Here is a 16,732-nt window from a genome sequence, read left to right as displayed (position 1 = left end):
ACTTGACTTAATTTGTAGGATAAAATTTTACATCCAATCCAATACGTATATAAAAATATAATTTTTTTGTACAAAAAAAAATTAATTAAAAATATAAAAATAATATATTATAATTATCTATAATTATATAAATAATAGTTATATTATTATTTCAAATTAAATTAAATCAATAATTTTTTCATCTAAAACCTAAATTTATATAACTCTGTCAAATCAAATCAAACTAAATTTATTGTATATGAATTTCATATACATCCCTAGAGTGCCCTCAATCCATCCATCGTCCCAACCAAAACAAAAGTTGACAGCTCCCGCTGGACACCCGCTGGACACGTGGGTAGTCCACAACACACAACGTTCAACGAAAACCCAATCAAATTCCCCCGTGACGCATTTAGCTCCTCGCCCGTTAAAGAAATCACAGCCGCACCCAACTATAATTTTTTCTTCAAGTGGTTAATTGGTTATGGAAGTAGGGTCATTTCCATAAATTCCACAAAACTTAAGGGGGCAATTTGGAAAATAAACAAAAATAAACAAAGATAGTAGAAATTCGGTGGAGAGTCTCTCTCTGCTATTTCTTTTCCTGATTGTTTCTTCCATTTTTTTAGGTCGATTTTTATTTTAAAAAAAGTTTCATAAATACTTTGATCGAAAAAGAAGTTGCTTTGTTTTCTCGGGAAAATGGAGTCAAATTCATGGAGCTTTCGATTCTCCAATTCTTCTTCTTCTTCGTCTTCATCTTCGACAAGGCGTCGCCAATCTCGATCCGGTTAGTAATTGTCTGCTTGTTTGTCGAGAAAACTAGAAATGGAATTGGTTTGAATTTGGTGATGAATTTTGATTTTCTTTTCCTTTAGATCTGTTTCTGGGAGGAGGGTATGAAGAAATTGATGGAGACGAGGATTTCAAGGCGCAATTTTTATGTCCGTTTTGCGCTGAGGATTTCGACACTGTTGGACTCTGTTGCCACATCGATGAAGAACATCCTGTTGAAGCCAAAAACGGGGTACCCTTTTCCCTTCTTTTGACGAAATTTGTGTTCTTATAGGTTTTTTGAAGTATATAAATAGAAGAAATGTGTATCGAATAGTTAATAATGGCAAAAAAGAAGGAAATTTTAGGGATTTGATGATGAATTTTACTGCTGCTGAAGTGATAGATGTTACATTTTAAGCTGTTTAGCTTATAATTTGACTGTTTAACTTCTATGATTCCTCGGGCATTTACGTTTTTACACATTGATTTGTGTTGTTGGTTTGCTGGGGAATTGCATCTGAATTTTGCTTAATAGGTGTTTGGTTCCTTGTTACCTTTTCAGGTGTGTCCAGTTTGTGCGAAGAGAGTCGGAATCGATATCGTCAGCCACATTACCATGCAACATGGGAATTTTCTTAAGATATCCTTTTTTACTTGCTGATTTTCTGTCTGGTTTTGGTTGTTATCTATCATTTGCTTCTGATGTCAACACTGGTTAAATAATACTATTTCCATATAGATCTGGTCCAAGTATTTATCAGCACTCCATGGCGAGGCGACACGTGTGAAACATACTAGACTATGTTCACCATGGCAAGGCAATGTGTGTGAAACATAATGGATTTCATTAGGGTTATTTATGAGCATTGGTTTTCTGTTTTTATTTTAGAATCAGTCTGTTGTTTATTTGTGAGTAAGCATGCCGTGACAAACAGTTTCGGTTATTCCTTGACTGGGGGTTACGTGCAGCGCAGGCGGAGATTACGCAAGGGTGGATCCAATTTGACATTCTCTATGTTGAGAAAAGAAATGAGAGAAGGAAATTTGCAGGCTCTTCTTGGGGGATCTTCATTTGTTTCTTCCTCCAACATTGAAGCCGATCCTTTATTGTCTTCATTTATGTTTAGCCCTCCAACAGGTGAAGAACCTTTAAGCTTGCAACCTCTTTCTATCGCTGAAGCAAGTGCAGTAAAGGAAAGCAGAAATAAAGAATCTTTGGAAAGGTACAAGTGCTGATATCATATATTATTGCAATATTAGTCCTTTTGTTTCTTTGTCTGGTCTCCAAAAAATGACAGGCCTTTTTTTAGTCCTCTATGTTCCTTGATATAGTGAACAACTTTGACTAAAGTCATTATGGCTCGGGAATGTCATTGCTTAGGCTCATCATTTTCCTTGAAACATTCATGTCCGACACATGCAATTGATGAAAATTTTAACCTTATTGGATACAGAAAGCCTCAACATGCCCAATTGTCGGACAAGGATCACGAGGAGAAGGCTCGAAGGTGTGAGTTCATCCAAGGGCTGTTGATGTCCACCATTCTTGATGATAACTTATAAGCTAATTGGGGTGAATTTGTAGTGGTTATGCCAATATAATGTTAGGTCTGAGAGAGTAAAGCATAAAGAGGACCTTCACCCTACCTCAGAAACGGTAACCGGTTAGCTCCGGAACTTTATATTCCTAATGTACTTCGAGCTAGTGTGCATAATGAAAAGATGGAAGAACTTTATCCTATATCTATGCTTTGCTTTTTATGTACTGTTGAAGATCACAGTTGCTTTTGATAATCTTATGCCATTATTTGCAATAGAGGTAGGTTTGTCTTCTGTTGGAAAAAAAAAAACGGATTGTTATGCTTGAGGCTTGTGTCTGGCACATATCCGACATATGCCCGAATATAAATACAAGGATTTGATCCTTTGAGTAATTGTCAATAATTCACGTGTTAGCGAGAGAAGCTCCAACTTCTCTCTAACCCAAGCGATTTCAAATTTCTCTAGAGCCCAGGTGTTTTTAAAAAAAGTTTTCTCTCTCCTCCATTCGTTGCTCGCCGTTTGCTGTTTGCCGTCTGCCGCCGCCGTTAGCCGACTTTCGAGTGACGTTGTTTTTTCCTGGAATGGTCGTCTTCTCACAGTGAGTTCAGATCTGGCTTTAGTTTTGCGAAAAAACTGTATTTCGCCGCAGATCTACACGCCGACCACAACAGATTTAAGCCACTCCCCGTCGTCCGGTTTCGACTCTGCCTCACCATTGAACCCAGCGTTTGTTCGCGACCAAAACTCGAGTATCTATTGTCTAGAATCGTTGCTTTTGCAGTGAAAGCTTAGAACTCACCAACCATGGAAGCCTAACCCCCGTACTCTCAACCCAGTCGACTTAGAGGGTTTGATTCAACATACGCGGTGGATGCTTCCTCTGTGAGGCCCTCTGCTGTTCCTCCTCCATCGTCAAGGAATTCATAACTCTCTCTTAAACCATATAGCCGTGGTGCAAATGTGGATTTTCTTCTGGATTATGCCAAGGATATAGAAGCGAGAGTGAAAGAACTTAAAGCAATAGCAGCAGATTTGAATAGAAGGGAAAAGGAATTAGAATTGAAGGAGAATGCAGTTGTACGAGGTAGGTTTTTCAAGACCTCTGGTTACGCCGGTGCAACCACTTCATCTTTCTCCGGCAAGGACAAACGTGAATTGGAGAAAGAAAAGGAGAGGACAAAGACTCGGAAATTGCATAGGCGAGTTTTCACCAGACGTATGCTGGCCGGATTGAGACAATATGATAACTTCCCTCTTCCCTCGCATACTGTTATGAATGATGTTCTGGCCGCCTTGGCCGTGAGGCTGGTTGGACAGTTGAGCCTGACGGTACTACTTACAGACACTCTCCCGCGCCCCAAACCCAGCAAATTATGGGAACATATTCAACGAGGTCAGGTGAAAGTCCAATATCAACCGTTTTTTTGAAGAAGTGCTCCGTTAAAGCAACATTAGTACATTCAACACCACTCTTTCTGTAGTTGATGTTGTTCATGATGGATCCAAGGAGATCACTTCGAAAGGGTATTCCAATGAAAATTTTTTGAAGTGACGAGAAGGAGAAGAAAAGGGTTTCATAATGGGTGGAAGGAAGGCCATCCAAAAATCGGTAATGAGTTCAGAAATGGTTGTTACACGATTTTCATCGAAAACCTTCCAGAGAAGATCAATTGGAAGAGACTTGGATCTATATTTGGCACACACGATCATGTTATTGATGCCTTCATTCCTAATAAAAGGAACTCGAATGGGGTTCGCTTCGGGTTTATTTGCTATGCTATAATTGAAGAAGCAAGGAAAGCGATTTCTAAGATGAATGGTAATCTTATTTACGTCAGCAAAATTAGAGTCTCTTTGGCTAAACATAAACCCCGACAGTCTTATTGGCGAAAGTCCTCGACAGTTGTTCAACGTAAGGCTGGGATGAAAGATATTCCGAGGAATAAACTTTGTGAAGTTGAGGGTGTTGTGGATGAAGATAAACTTCACGTGTTGAGTAACTGTCTAGTGGGGTGGTGCAAGAGCTTTATCAAAATTGGTAATCTTGCTAACCAAATATAAGCCAAAGGACTAGCTGGCTTCACGCTAATGAGAGCTGTTGGAAATGCGGTTTTAATGGTTTTTGAAGACTCCAATTCGCTAAGATTGGTGAAGGATGAGAAACTAGAGACTCTTGCAGAATGGTTTTCCAGAGTGGAAACTTGGTCAGAGAGTCTAGTGGTGGAGTGCCGTCGCGTCTGGTTGGTTTGCGAAGGTATACCTTTTCACGTTTGGAATTGGAATACTTTCAAAAACATTTCATCTAAGTAGGGCAAATTAGTAGCAATTGACAACAGTTGTGAGTTTCCATCGTCTTTTGTCGAGCTAAAATTCAAATACTCACAAAGGCTCAAGGGAGAATTGATGAGTTGATGGAGTTGAAGGTCGGCGATAATTTGTTCAAAATCATGGTGCACGAAGTTGATCCTTCCTTCAAACCTAACTCTTGGGTCCCCGAAGATTTTGATAATTCACTAGAACTTGTTCCTTCAATTGGTTCTTAATTGCTCGACATCTGTTTTCAGAGTCGTTTTTTTAGTTTTTGGTTGTAAATGTTGTTTTTTATTGTATTAGGTGTTGTTAGATGGGTTAATAGGACAAATTGACTAAACTATTGTTGTAGTTCATGGGTGGTTTAGGGTTGTTCCCTGTTTATATGTTTTTGTTAAGGGTGTTTATCGGGTTGTATCTTATGTAATTTCTTATGTTCAATAAAATCCTAAGGCATTCTTTTCCTCCTTCCACTGATTAAGGAGCTACCCTACTAGCTCCATTAATCAAGAAGAGGGTTTTTAACGAGGCTTGAAATTCTTATAAAAAAAGTAATTGTCAATAATGAAAGTACTTCAAAATTTTGAATGTATTCATGTTAGACACATACTTTTTGTGGGCAAATCATGTTGGGTAGGTTGAAGATACGCTTGGAAACTAGAAGAGTTGTAACAGTTGAGTTCGGGGTTTTCAAGACCATGATGTTGATAATCGGTAACCGGACATACACGATGAAACGAAATATATTGTCTTGTGTTCTGTATCCACCATAATCCCATGCAAAAACAAAGCATCTTACATCAAGGTGGAAGAAAATACATATTCCGCATGCAATTTTGTGTTTATGTTTGAACTCTGGCTGAGATTACTGACTGGGGTTTTCTTCCAAGTTAAAGTGTTAGCTTCTTTCATCTACGGTGGTCCAAAAAGAAGATGAAATCTGGATGATAAACTTGCAAACACCTAAGCCAGTTATCGGCCTCTTTCCAAAGGGAATCGACTTTCGGAGATGTGTTAATGTTGGCCGTATCCCAAAGGGAAACTTGGAACTTATAGAAAGCAACTCCGAGTGTAGGTAAAGGTAGCTTTGAGGACATTTCAGCATCACTGAACTCCCTGATATTAAAGCCTCGGAAAGGCAGGCAATCCGTTTCGGTACCTGCTCGGGAAAAAGAACACTGAAATCTCAAACGAAGACACTCGACTGCATATTATCAGTAGAAAAGAAAGATGCTTACCTGGTGATTGTGTAGAAAGGCAGTGATATGTCAAAAAGCAGGTATCCATGGTTTTCATAGTTGGACCCGTTGGTATCCTATATATAGGGTACCTTCATAAAGAAAGAATTTCCCGTCAAATGTTTTCGGGTTTAAAATAGAAACGGCGATAAACAAGAAATATACCATGCCTCGGAGATCCAGCTCGAAGGTAATAGATCGCAGCTCCTGTATCTCGTCAAAGCTGGAAATCGGGATGCCAGATCCGAAATCTGTGGGTGCAAGGTTATCAGAGAAAGCACTAGGAGCTGCAAATGGCATGCTAATGTACAAAGGGCACGGGACCTACCTTGCAAGCCAAAGGCTCACGAGTAAATGGTAGAGCATGCTCGAAGTACTCGAAAACAAGCTGACCAGGAGGGTTTTGCATATTGGTTTCACTGATCGATGAACCCTGAGAAGGTCTATCTCGGGTCTCGATATGACTTTGAGCCCCCTGGACAGCATTGTTGCTACCATTGCGACTCGTTGTCTCCCTAGATGACTCTGTATTGCTCTCCTCACCAGGCTTCCTGTTCAATGATACACTGGAAAATGAATAATGAAAACAAGCACGATTTACATGTCGATCGAATGCAGGGTGACGATTATGGACAGGAGAAAAGATCTTTTAAAGCACATAGTAAAACCACATTGGGAAAAGTACAATCCAGGTAATTATCAACCATCGAGTGATACTTGAGCAACATGATTATATCCACATAGTTAAGACACATGCACTGGCATTGCATAAGGATCGGAGAAATCCGAGGGCTATCGGGACTTCTCCGTTTCGACTCACAATCACAGCAGGGAATTCAGATAAACTACGGTGAGGAATGGCTTTACCTTTGGCTAGGAGGCCTTGAAGGGTCTATATAGAGCTGAATGGCAGACAAGAAAGGGACATAGTATTGAGTTACAGGGCAAGTCCCATTCAACAGAAGAGGAATCCCAGCTCCATATGCACTCCATTCCTCAAAAGCCTTCCATAAATCCTAAAGAAAAAAAATACAGACGACTCTCCGGTTTGATCTTTCGCTCTTGCCGCCGTCTTGTGATCGTCTATAAGATCACCAAAGTTTCGTCAAGAAAAAGCTTCACCACCATTGAGAAAAAACGAAAGAAAAACCTCAAACTCTTGCATTCTTTTCGGATTCTAATTCTAATTCTAATTAACCTAACTTGCCACATATTCATAAATGAAAAGAGAGAAAAGAAAGGTGAAATGAAATCTTGGTTGATTAAAGTTGTTTTTTGTTTACCATAGGTATATGTTGAGCTCGAACGACCGGGGTTGTGAACTCCAAGAACAGATCCCAATTCGTCGGATTATTGTCACTTTTATCCACCGGAGATGATGTAGATGACGCTGTGTGTTCCTGTTGATCCGTTCTGTTATCCGCCATTAAACGGTTGGGAACCAACGGCCTTTGTTCCAGCCGCTGTCGCTTCAGTTGTCGGATCAACTTTGGTGGCAGATTATTGAACCGACTCCACCTGCCACGACGTGTCGAAAACGGAACGACATCCGGGGGACTGGACATTTGTAATGGAGCGAAACCGTTGTAAGAAAGTCCCGTTTTCTTGGAGGAGAGGTTCGAGCGGGAAATGGTAATGCTGACGCTTTTCTTATTGGTTTTCTTTTCGATTTATTAATTAGTTAGGTAAATTATATGTTTACTACTTGAACTATCAATTTTATTCCGTTTTAGTATCTTTTTAAAAAAAAAAAATCATATTTAACATTTAGTTTACGTTTCAATTTGATATGCGTTGTTAAAACTCAACAACACCGTTAACATAGAATTTACATTACAAGGCACATGGTATATCCGAAAAAGAAAAATAATTCCTAAGTCATTGATGCCGCTAAGTTTTTAACACCGGATATCAAATTAAAACCTAAACTATAATGATTGGAAGACTTTGACCATTTATTGTCAAATAATTGAGATCCTTTGAACAAATATTACATTATATTTAACCTCTATATATATATATAAAGAAATTATCTATTGCTCGACATACATATTGACATACATACATATTACGATGGATAGACAAAAGAAAGATGTATTCACAAGCTTAAGGTCGTCGCATAATTCCAGAAAAATTGACTCCAAATAGTCATTACATTTTTAGAGCATTTCCACTTTGGTCACCGAACTTTTAAAACTCACATTATAGTCACTAAACTTTTTTCCCATTAAAATCATTGTCATTAGCCGTTCTTAAAGTGACACTTTAGTCTTTATCCCCGAAAACCCCTTAATTTTCAAATTCACGATCATAAAAAAAATCGTATTTTCAATGAATAGAACAATCGTCAATAGACCCCAACAGGTCATAAGATTAATTTTCTAGTGTATTTAGATGCGATTATAATATTTTTTTATTATAAAATCTTCATATAAATTCGATATAATGTAAAATATTACTTAAATATTAATTAACTTCACCTATTTAATAAAGAATATTTTTATAACATTCATCATTTTTATTTGATTTAAGCATCGAATAACATTTCAAAATTCTCACTTTGAAGTAGCCTCCAGTCTCTTGTCCTTCCAAATAAATATTATATATATTGTAGTTTGACGTCGATAATAGTTTCAAATGATTTGATCGATAAGATATTGATAATTTGATAACTCAATCGGAATGATTTGAAGTTCGATGAGCAATTTATAATCTAAGCCTTAATTTTAGAGAGAGAAAAACTAATCCATATAACAATGCGACTGAGCATTGATGCACGATTCAAACGCACAAAAACGAACTCGTTGTTTATAAACAGTCCCTAGGACCGGTTTTACTGCAGTAAATCGATGAAACTAGGAACTGACCAACTATGGATAATGCAACTGCAAGCATTCAAATTTCCCAACTTTCATAAACATGTTAGATAAATATGTATGTCGCGACAGAGAGCAAAATCAGATTCATCGCCATTGAATGAGACGTACCTGAAAAACCTTCATCTCCGCCAAGAACATTTGAAATGGAAGATGGTGGTGGTGGAGGCGGTGATCGGTTGCTCCTTGCTAAAGTTGCAGAGAAGGTTTATCTTCTAATTGGCCTTTCACCGCGTCCTCGAACTCTGGTGTTAGATGGCTGAACCAAACTTGTATATTGTGGCCTATGGATGACTTTCCCATCAACAAGCAAATCCCCTGAAAATCAATCCACAAAAAGGTAAAAGGATCAAAATTAGTAGACCATAAAGGGAATTCGATAGCAATAAGCAGCAAAACTGTTGATCTTTAAACTCTCGAATTCTGAGAACTACCCACCACCGTAGTCTTTGTTCGGAACATCGAGGTACGAATCCGGTAAAACCCAGAGCACACGAGGTAACCCTATAGACAAGCAGGGAAACAATGTGAAACAAAATCCCAATTGTATGAACAAGATTGATTATTGTAACAATTTAATATGGAGCTTTAAAACCCTAAAGCAGCTAAAGAAAATATCATACAACAATGAAAATCAATGTTACTTCTTACTTTAAACAAAAACTCATTACTTCAGAAAACATAATTCTTCCATATGCACTCCAAAACAAAAGGGGGGAAATCATTTAAACCCTAAAACCCTAATAAATGAAATTACCTTTAACTTTATAAGACAACTCCTCAGATATCAAAGCACCAAACCCAGTATACCTCGTCGTACAAACAGAGTATATCCTCTTCTTCGCTTCCTCTTCACTGCAACATAAAAATAAATAAATAAATAAATAAATAAATACGAAAACCCAATTCTCAAATTTAGAAGAAAAAAACCCAGAATTAATGAATTTTGAAGGGTTTTTTTAACCTGCCGACAACAGAAGCAAGGGTTTTGGCATAAGCATCGATCATTTCTTCTTCAGAAGGCTTTGGGTCTTCCGTGAATTCCAAAACAATAAGCCAATGCTCATAATCACAGCCGTCGAGAAGGATCGTTTCCTTCGGCGGCCGGTTGCTCCAGTTCGGGGATGGGTCGTTCAAAGGAGAGTACCCGGCTCCGGATGTCCTGGTCCGGGTCAGGATTTTGACTGCTTCGGGGACAGAAACTGGGGAGTTTCTCAGGAGAGAAAAGGTGAGACGAGTACGAGATGAGAGAGATGAAGAAGGAGAAGAGAGGGCGCGGCTTAAGAGAATTGATAGAGATCGTCGGGCATTGAAGGAAGCCATTGTTGACGACGATGATTCTCTGATACGCTTTGCTTCTTCGATACTATTACTTACCAGGGTAACGCCCTTCTTCAAAATATTTAGAGGTTTTAACAATAGGTGAAATTATGGATTTGGTCACTCTTACTATGCTCAAATTGGTATTTCGACCTTATGTATATATATATATATATTTATAATTTTGATGAATACAAAATAGTTCACTGTGATATATACAGCAGTATATAAAGAATTCATAACACTATTATTTTGTTTAAATAAGTATTATTTAAGAATTATATATAAATTTAAAAAATAATTATATATTTAAGAATAAATAATCTAAAATTATACAAATGAAAGGCTTTCAAACTAAACGTGGGATTTCAGATCTTCAAGTTGAACAAACCCTCGAATCCGCAGTGAACTCTCATCCATAGAAAAAGAGTGATCAACTAAAAATGGTGATTTGGGGATGGTATAAATAGGGCATTGGAAATGCAGATTATTCAAGCGAAGAGCTCAAAGGGGCTTTAAACAACAAGGATTATCAGCACGCAGCAGTTGATATAAACCTTCTTTCTTTCTTTCTTCAGATTCGAGGGAAAAGAAGAGAGAAAGAAAGAAGTTTTATTCTTGCCGTTTTCATGCATTAAAAACGAAAAGAAACTGTTTAAACATGGCAAATAACGTTGCAATTATCAGTATATGTTTGGTATCTCTGTGGCGGTGGTGGTCGCCGTGGTGGTGGGAATGAATCACACCTCGAGCAAGAGCAATGGTAACGGCGATGGCAGGGCTGAAACTTTTCCAGCAGTGACGAGTTCTAAGAAGGAGCTACACGCACTTTGCCAACCCGTGGATTATAAAAAGACATGCGAGCAGAGCCTTTCCCAGTCGAACTCCACCGACACCAAGGAGCTGATAAGAGCCAGTTTTCAGGCGGCGGTGACGGAGATAAAGGCGGTGTTGTCGAAATCGGCGACTATCCATGAGTTGCAGACGGATGAAGGGACAAAGGATGCCTTTAAGGTTTGCCAGGAGGTGATGGGTTACGCCATCGACGACCTCGAGAATTCGTTCAAGACGCTCGGTGAATACGACATGACCAAGATCGATGATTACCTCATGAACCTCAAGGTGTGGTTGAGCGGCGCTGTCACAAGTCAACAAACATGCATAGACTCGTACGAAGAGAAGAACGGCACGGCAGCGGACAAGATGAGGAGTCTCATGAATAAATCACAGGAGCTAACCAGCAACTCCCTCCACATAGTGTCTGGGATATCGTCCATCCTCAAGGATCTCAAAATCCCAGGAATCAACAATCTCGACACCACTGGACTCGAACCCCGCGATCGAAAGCTCTCGTGGTCGTGGTTCACTGACATCTTCAAAAGACCCAATGATGAAGAAATCCCATTTGCTAAACGAAAGCTCTTCTCGAGCGACGATGATGATTTCGCACAATGGGGTGGAATGGAATCCCGCCATCGAAAGCTCTCGTGGTCGTGGTTCACTGACATCTTCAAAAGACCCAATGATGAAGAAATCCCATTTGCTAAACGAAAGCTCTTCTCGAGCGACGATGATGATTTCGCACAATGGGGTGGAATGGAATCCCGCCATCGAAAGCTCTCGTGGTCGTGGTTCACAGACATCTTCAAAAGACCCGATGATGAAGAAATCCCATTTGCTAAACGAAAGCTCTTCTCGAGCGACGATGATGATTTAGCACAACGGGGTGGAATGGAATCCCGCCATCGAAAGCTCTCGTGGATTGAGGAGCTCTTTAAAAGAACTGACGACGAAAAAATTCCATTTAGCAAACGAAAGCTATTCTCGAGCGACGACGATTTCCCACAGTGGGGTGGGATGGAACCCCGCGACCGAAAGCTCTGGTGGTTCGTTGACATCTTCAAAAAACCCGAAGATGAAATCCCAGTTGGTTTGGCTAAATTCAACAATCGAAAGCTCTCCTCGAGCGACGACGATTTCCCAACGTGGATGAACTCCGGCGACCGAAGGCTCCTCCAGGAGGCAGACATTAAGCCCAATGTCGTTGTTGCTAAATATGGTAGTGGCAAATACGATAGCATTAACAAGGCCTTGGCTGAAGTTCCAAAGAATAATCCCACACGATTTGTTATTTACATCAAGGCGGGCATTTACAAGGAGAAGGTCAATATTACCATGGGCATGGCCAATGTTATGCTTATCGGAGATGGTCCAACCAAGACCGTAATCACCGGTGACTTGAGCAGTGAAGTTCATAAGCTTACCACATTCCACACTCCTACCGTCGGTAAGTAATATATATGAATGTTACATAAAATTGTTATAATACAATCATTATGTCATGTACGTCCGTAATTTGATTTTATGTGTTCTTGTATTTGGTAGCTGTTAATGGGAAGCATTTCATAGCCAAGAACATCGGATTCGATAACACCGCCGGTGTAGCAGGTCAACAAGCTGTCGCCTTGAGATCATCCGGTGACATGGCCGCGTACTACAACTGCCACTTCAACGGCTACCAAAATACTCTTTTCGCCCACAAGGAGAGGCAATATTACCGTGACTGCACCATCAGCGGCACGGTGGACATTATCTTCGGCGACGGGAGGAGTTTGTTCCAGAACTGCCAGATTATCGTGAGAAAGCCGGCTCCCAACCAGAGTTGCATCATCACAGGACATACGAGAAATGACAAGAAAACTCTTAGCGCCATCGTGCTTCAAAACTGTACAATATCCGGTGACAAGGACTATCTCCCGGTTAAGGACAAGAACAAGGCGTACCTCGCCCGACCCTTGAAGCCATATGCCATAACCATCATAATGCAGTCTCAAATCGACGACATCATCACCCCCGAAGGGTACACACCGATGAACGGTACCGTGGGACTCGATACCTCATTTTATGCCGAGATTGACAACAGGGGAACCGGTGCTAAAACTGAGGGTAGGGTCAAATGGGGTGGAATCAAGCACCTTGATTTGAAAGCCGCCAAGAAATACACCCCTCGTATCTTCCTTGAATCCGAAACCTGGATTCCATTAACTGGGATTCCTTGCAATCCCGACTTGATCCAAGGGATGTATACTAGAAATTAAAGAAAGAAAACCCTAAGGCCATTGTTATTATTGCTGTGTTGATATGTTATTAATATTCAATAATTAAGCTAGAAAAAAACCCTAAAGTCATCGCTATTTTTATTTTTGTATCATTGCTAAATATTTATTTATCTGTTAGTATAACTTAAAATTACCAACTGACCTTAACAAAGTATGATAATCATCATGCCTAAGGAGGAAAAGCTGATTCGCATCAAGAATTTATCTATAAATAAAATTTTATTTCGGTACAGCCATATGGACCAAATTATTGCAAAAGGAGAACGTGACCATATTGGATCAGTATAGCTCCCACAATAGGATGCTTACCACGCTAAAAGGAACAGTTTCAGAATTCACTTTAGGGATGTCTGACGCTGGATTTGAGCCACGTTTAGCTAGCTCAGCCTTGACGGGAGCTCGATTCAGCATAACTAGCCAGATGAATGCCTAGATTTTGGGGGGAGCTAGTCCCAGCCATACAATCTTCTTTCATTTAACCCTGTTGTCATCACTAGGAGCAAGTTGCTTACATAGGGATTTGAACGAATACGAGCCATCGTTGGATCCGTCCCATTTGATCCAGTCCTAATCCAGGCTCGAAGCTTGGAATCCCTCCAGGGTCTCCATAAAATCATTCCATTGTCTAGTTTCCCATTGGAATGGATTTCGCCTCAAGGGAATGTTCCATACCCAGCCATTTGGACTTTTGTATCCGAACTCAGCGATGTCCCAGATTTATTTATAGCTAAAGCAAAAATGCGAGGATATTTTAATTTCAGAGGAACCTCATTGATCCAATTATCAACCCACAACCGTATCGACTTACCATCACCTACATGAAGAAGCATATTTTTTCGGAGAGTTTTTCCAACACGATCATCTGCGTAGAAGGAGTTGATGATGTCTCTCCAATGCCAAGAGCAGTTTCGTTGAAAGGTCTGTGGAGGGATATTAAAGTGAGGTATCGAGTGCGACAGTTCCATTCATCGGTGTGTACCCCTCGGGCGTAATGATGTCGTCGATTTGGGACTGCATTATGATGATGATGGCATATGGCTTCAAGGGTCGGGCTAGGTACGCCTTTGTGTTCACCTAGACTAATAAAAAAATAGATACAAGATTTAAATTTTTTCCAGTTTTTTTATTTGATCTAATTTTATACAATATTTCTATATTTATAACTATTATAAAATCATTTTTGAAAAAAATATTTTATAAATCCTTTCTACCACGTCATCAATATTTTGAACCAATAAATCCACATCAATCTTTTTCTTCATATTATTTATAAATAGAACTTAAATTTAAAATTTATTTTTAGGATCTCCATTAATGTCCTTTTCTTCTCCACTCACAAAATAATCTTTTTCTCGTACTCCCTCTTAGTTGCTTTAATCATCTTGTCGGAGCTAAAACCTTTACCTAACAATATAACATACCATTTGAAGTAATCTAACTCTTTTGTATCATCTTAGTTCATACACTCGAGTGTCTTACAATATGCTGACTGCACAAGGTGCATGTACTTGGATAACAAAAGCGACACTAAGAAACAGCAAAACATTTTAGCAAATACCATCGTCAGTGAGCTTCTGAAGAGATCGGAATCGTCTCCATTCTCAGGAAATGGATTTTCTCCCGCTGCCATGCATTTCGCGTCGACCTTAGTTTCAATATTATGAGACGGTTATAAAGAGTTGCAGGAATCTTCACCAGGGAAGAAGAAGATATCATAATTCACCTGCAAAATGACCTCGGAAATCGATGGTCAGCAATAGCAACAAGGCTTTCATACAGAACTGTCACTCGATTGAAGAGAAGGGTAGTATTGGAGAATAACAAGTCGGCATCAGCAACCACAGTAAAGCATTCTAGAATTGACGTTAATTCATGTGATTCTGTGTCCTCAAGCTCGCTGAATATTCCTACAATTGGTGTCTTCCCAGAATCATTGACTTACAATTCTTCTTTACTGCTGGTTAAATAGTTTTAGTTTTAATGAGGCACACAGTCACAAGTTAGCTTTCTAATTTCAATTTTTTTTCAAACACTCCACCACCTCCACTATATTCGAATCACCTTCCCCACAAAAATGAAAACCACACTTAAACTAACCATCACCTTAACTATTCTTAGTATTTTCTTTGAATTAATAGGGAAACTAGAGGTTTTTATGAACTTACATTTCTATGGTTGCATATCATTTCTTACTCGTTTGTTCAGCCCCAATTCTATTGATTAACTGCTGTTTTCACCCCTTAAGCCACGTCCTCAAATGAACGGAGTCTAACAACAAAAAGGAAGGCACTAATCTCATGGGAAGCTGTAGAAATCTACCCAAAAGCAAATGCCATCAGTTTGATGAACATTAAAAAGAGGATAGCTGTTGCAATATCCTTCTTGATCCGTAAAAATAGTCAGCTTAACTGGTTTTGATAAACAAAATTGAAAAACGTCAAAGATAACAATAAAAAGGAAATGGAAAGAAGTAATATGCACAATAAGAATACTATATAGACAATAGGGAAAGTAAAGCTGAAATGAATTTGAGTTGCAACCTGGAAAATAAGACGTAGAATTCATAATTCATAAATATACAAACCAAGTTTTGGTAAGTCATTGCCAATATACAAACTAGTCAGCTTAACTGGTTTTGATAAACAAACTAAAAACATGTCAAGTTTATTAATCTGACAGCTATCGGCAGAAATTTTAACTTCATGACAGAATAGAACTGGGATAGAAGGAAATACATGATCTTCTATACTGGAAAAACTTAGTTGAGAAATCATATTGGTGTATTTAATGTGAAAGAAGAAACTATGCTATTCTTTCTATCACACTTGATATGATTCACCACTTGACCATCATGAATATTGTGAAATATTCTAATGGTGGGAGATGTCTATACCAAAAACAGAATTCATTAGAGGACATAATAGTGAATAAACTGCAGTGCTGAGCATAAGCAATAATTTTATATATTAATTAAGCCCCCTTTTAATTTTTTATGAAAATTTTCTTTAATTAGGTTAGATAGCAAATTTAAATAACAATATTAACTGCAACATTTTTTAAGTACTAGTGATGGAACACAAATCGAGATTAATACAATCCAGTTCATAAAAAACACAATAATTATTAAAGCTTAATATAAGATGTTTTACTTAATATAACCAAGTCTCAGAATTTCCAAAAGATGCTTTAAAAAGGTTTACATTGTTGTTCATGAAAAGAGAAAGGGAGGGAGGGAGAGAGAGAGGGGGTTAAAGTGATAAAGTTTGTTTAAGTATGGTTTTCGTTTTGTAAGGAAGGTGATTGAAATATAGTGGAGGTGATAGGTATTTGAAAAAATGAAATTAAGAAGCTTTTAGGGATAAATTAGATATACAATCATTGTTCGAGAACTTATTTAATGTTTTAACAATAGTTTAGGGGTAAAATTAAATATTAACCTTTTTGCTAATGTTGGAACATAATCTATTTAATGTGGATGACGGTAGAGTGAATATTTTGTTACAAATCGATAATGTTAGTGACCAATTTATTATTTTTAAAACTTCAGTGGGGAAAACAAAAACTTATC

General features: G+C 38.6%; 4 protein-coding genes across 4 annotated transcripts; 2 read left to right on the top strand and 2 right to left on the bottom strand.

Annotated features, from left to right (window-relative positions):
- Positions 1-608: 608 nt before the first annotated feature.
- On the top strand, positions 609-2,502 carry LOC120178537 (protein DEHYDRATION-INDUCED 19 homolog 4-like). The gene is made up of 5 exons (XM_039184353.1): positions 609-772; positions 861-1,009; positions 1,322-1,399; positions 1,723-1,982; positions 2,214-2,502. The coding sequence occupies exons 1-5, from the start codon at positions 685-687 to the stop codon at positions 2,320-2,322; spliced, it is 684 nt and encodes a 227-aa protein (XP_039040284.1). The 5' UTR covers positions 609-684; the 3' UTR covers positions 2,323-2,502.
- A 2,989-nt stretch (positions 2,503-5,491) lies between these two features.
- LOC120178521 lies at positions 5,492-7,414 on the bottom strand. Its single transcript, XM_039184340.1, has 6 exons — positions 7,133-7,414; positions 6,717-6,865; positions 6,178-6,400; positions 6,015-6,100; positions 5,850-5,941; positions 5,492-5,770 (listed from the first exon to the last, which is right to left on the bottom strand). Exons 1-6 carry the CDS (start codon positions 7,412-7,414, stop codon positions 5,520-5,522), a joined length of 1,083 nt encoding a protein of 360 aa, XP_039040271.1. The 3' UTR covers positions 5,492-5,519.
- Positions 7,415-8,842: 1,428 nt separating this feature from the next.
- LOC120178539 (multiple organellar RNA editing factor 3, mitochondrial-like) lies at positions 8,843-10,082 on the bottom strand. Its single transcript, XM_039184354.1, has 4 exons — positions 9,690-10,082; positions 9,483-9,580; positions 9,164-9,229; positions 8,843-9,043 (listed from the first exon to the last, which is right to left on the bottom strand). The coding sequence occupies exons 1-4, from the start codon at positions 10,046-10,048 to the stop codon at positions 8,934-8,936; spliced, it is 633 nt and encodes a 210-aa protein (XP_039040285.1). The 5' UTR covers positions 10,049-10,082; the 3' UTR covers positions 8,843-8,933.
- A 638-nt stretch (positions 10,083-10,720) lies between these two features.
- LOC120178535 (probable pectinesterase/pectinesterase inhibitor 21) lies at positions 10,721-13,168 on the top strand. Its single transcript, XM_039184351.1, has 2 exons — positions 10,721-12,332; positions 12,431-13,168. Exons 1-2 carry the CDS (start codon positions 10,736-10,738, stop codon positions 13,141-13,143), a joined length of 2,310 nt encoding a protein of 769 aa, XP_039040282.1. The 5' UTR covers positions 10,721-10,735; the 3' UTR covers positions 13,144-13,168.
- The last annotated feature ends 3,564 nt before the right edge of the window (positions 13,169-16,732 follow it).

This window comes from Hibiscus syriacus, unplaced genomic scaffold (genome assembly GCF_006381635.1).
Source record: "Hibiscus syriacus cultivar Baekdansim isolate YM2019G1 unplaced genomic scaffold, ASM638163v2 tig00112352_pilon, whole genome shotgun sequence".
Classification (NCBI taxonomy): Eukaryota; Viridiplantae; Streptophyta; class Magnoliopsida; order Malvales; family Malvaceae; genus Hibiscus; species Hibiscus syriacus.
The sequence above is the reverse complement of the archived record's forward strand: the minus strand, read 5'-3'. Positions and strand labels throughout refer to the sequence as shown.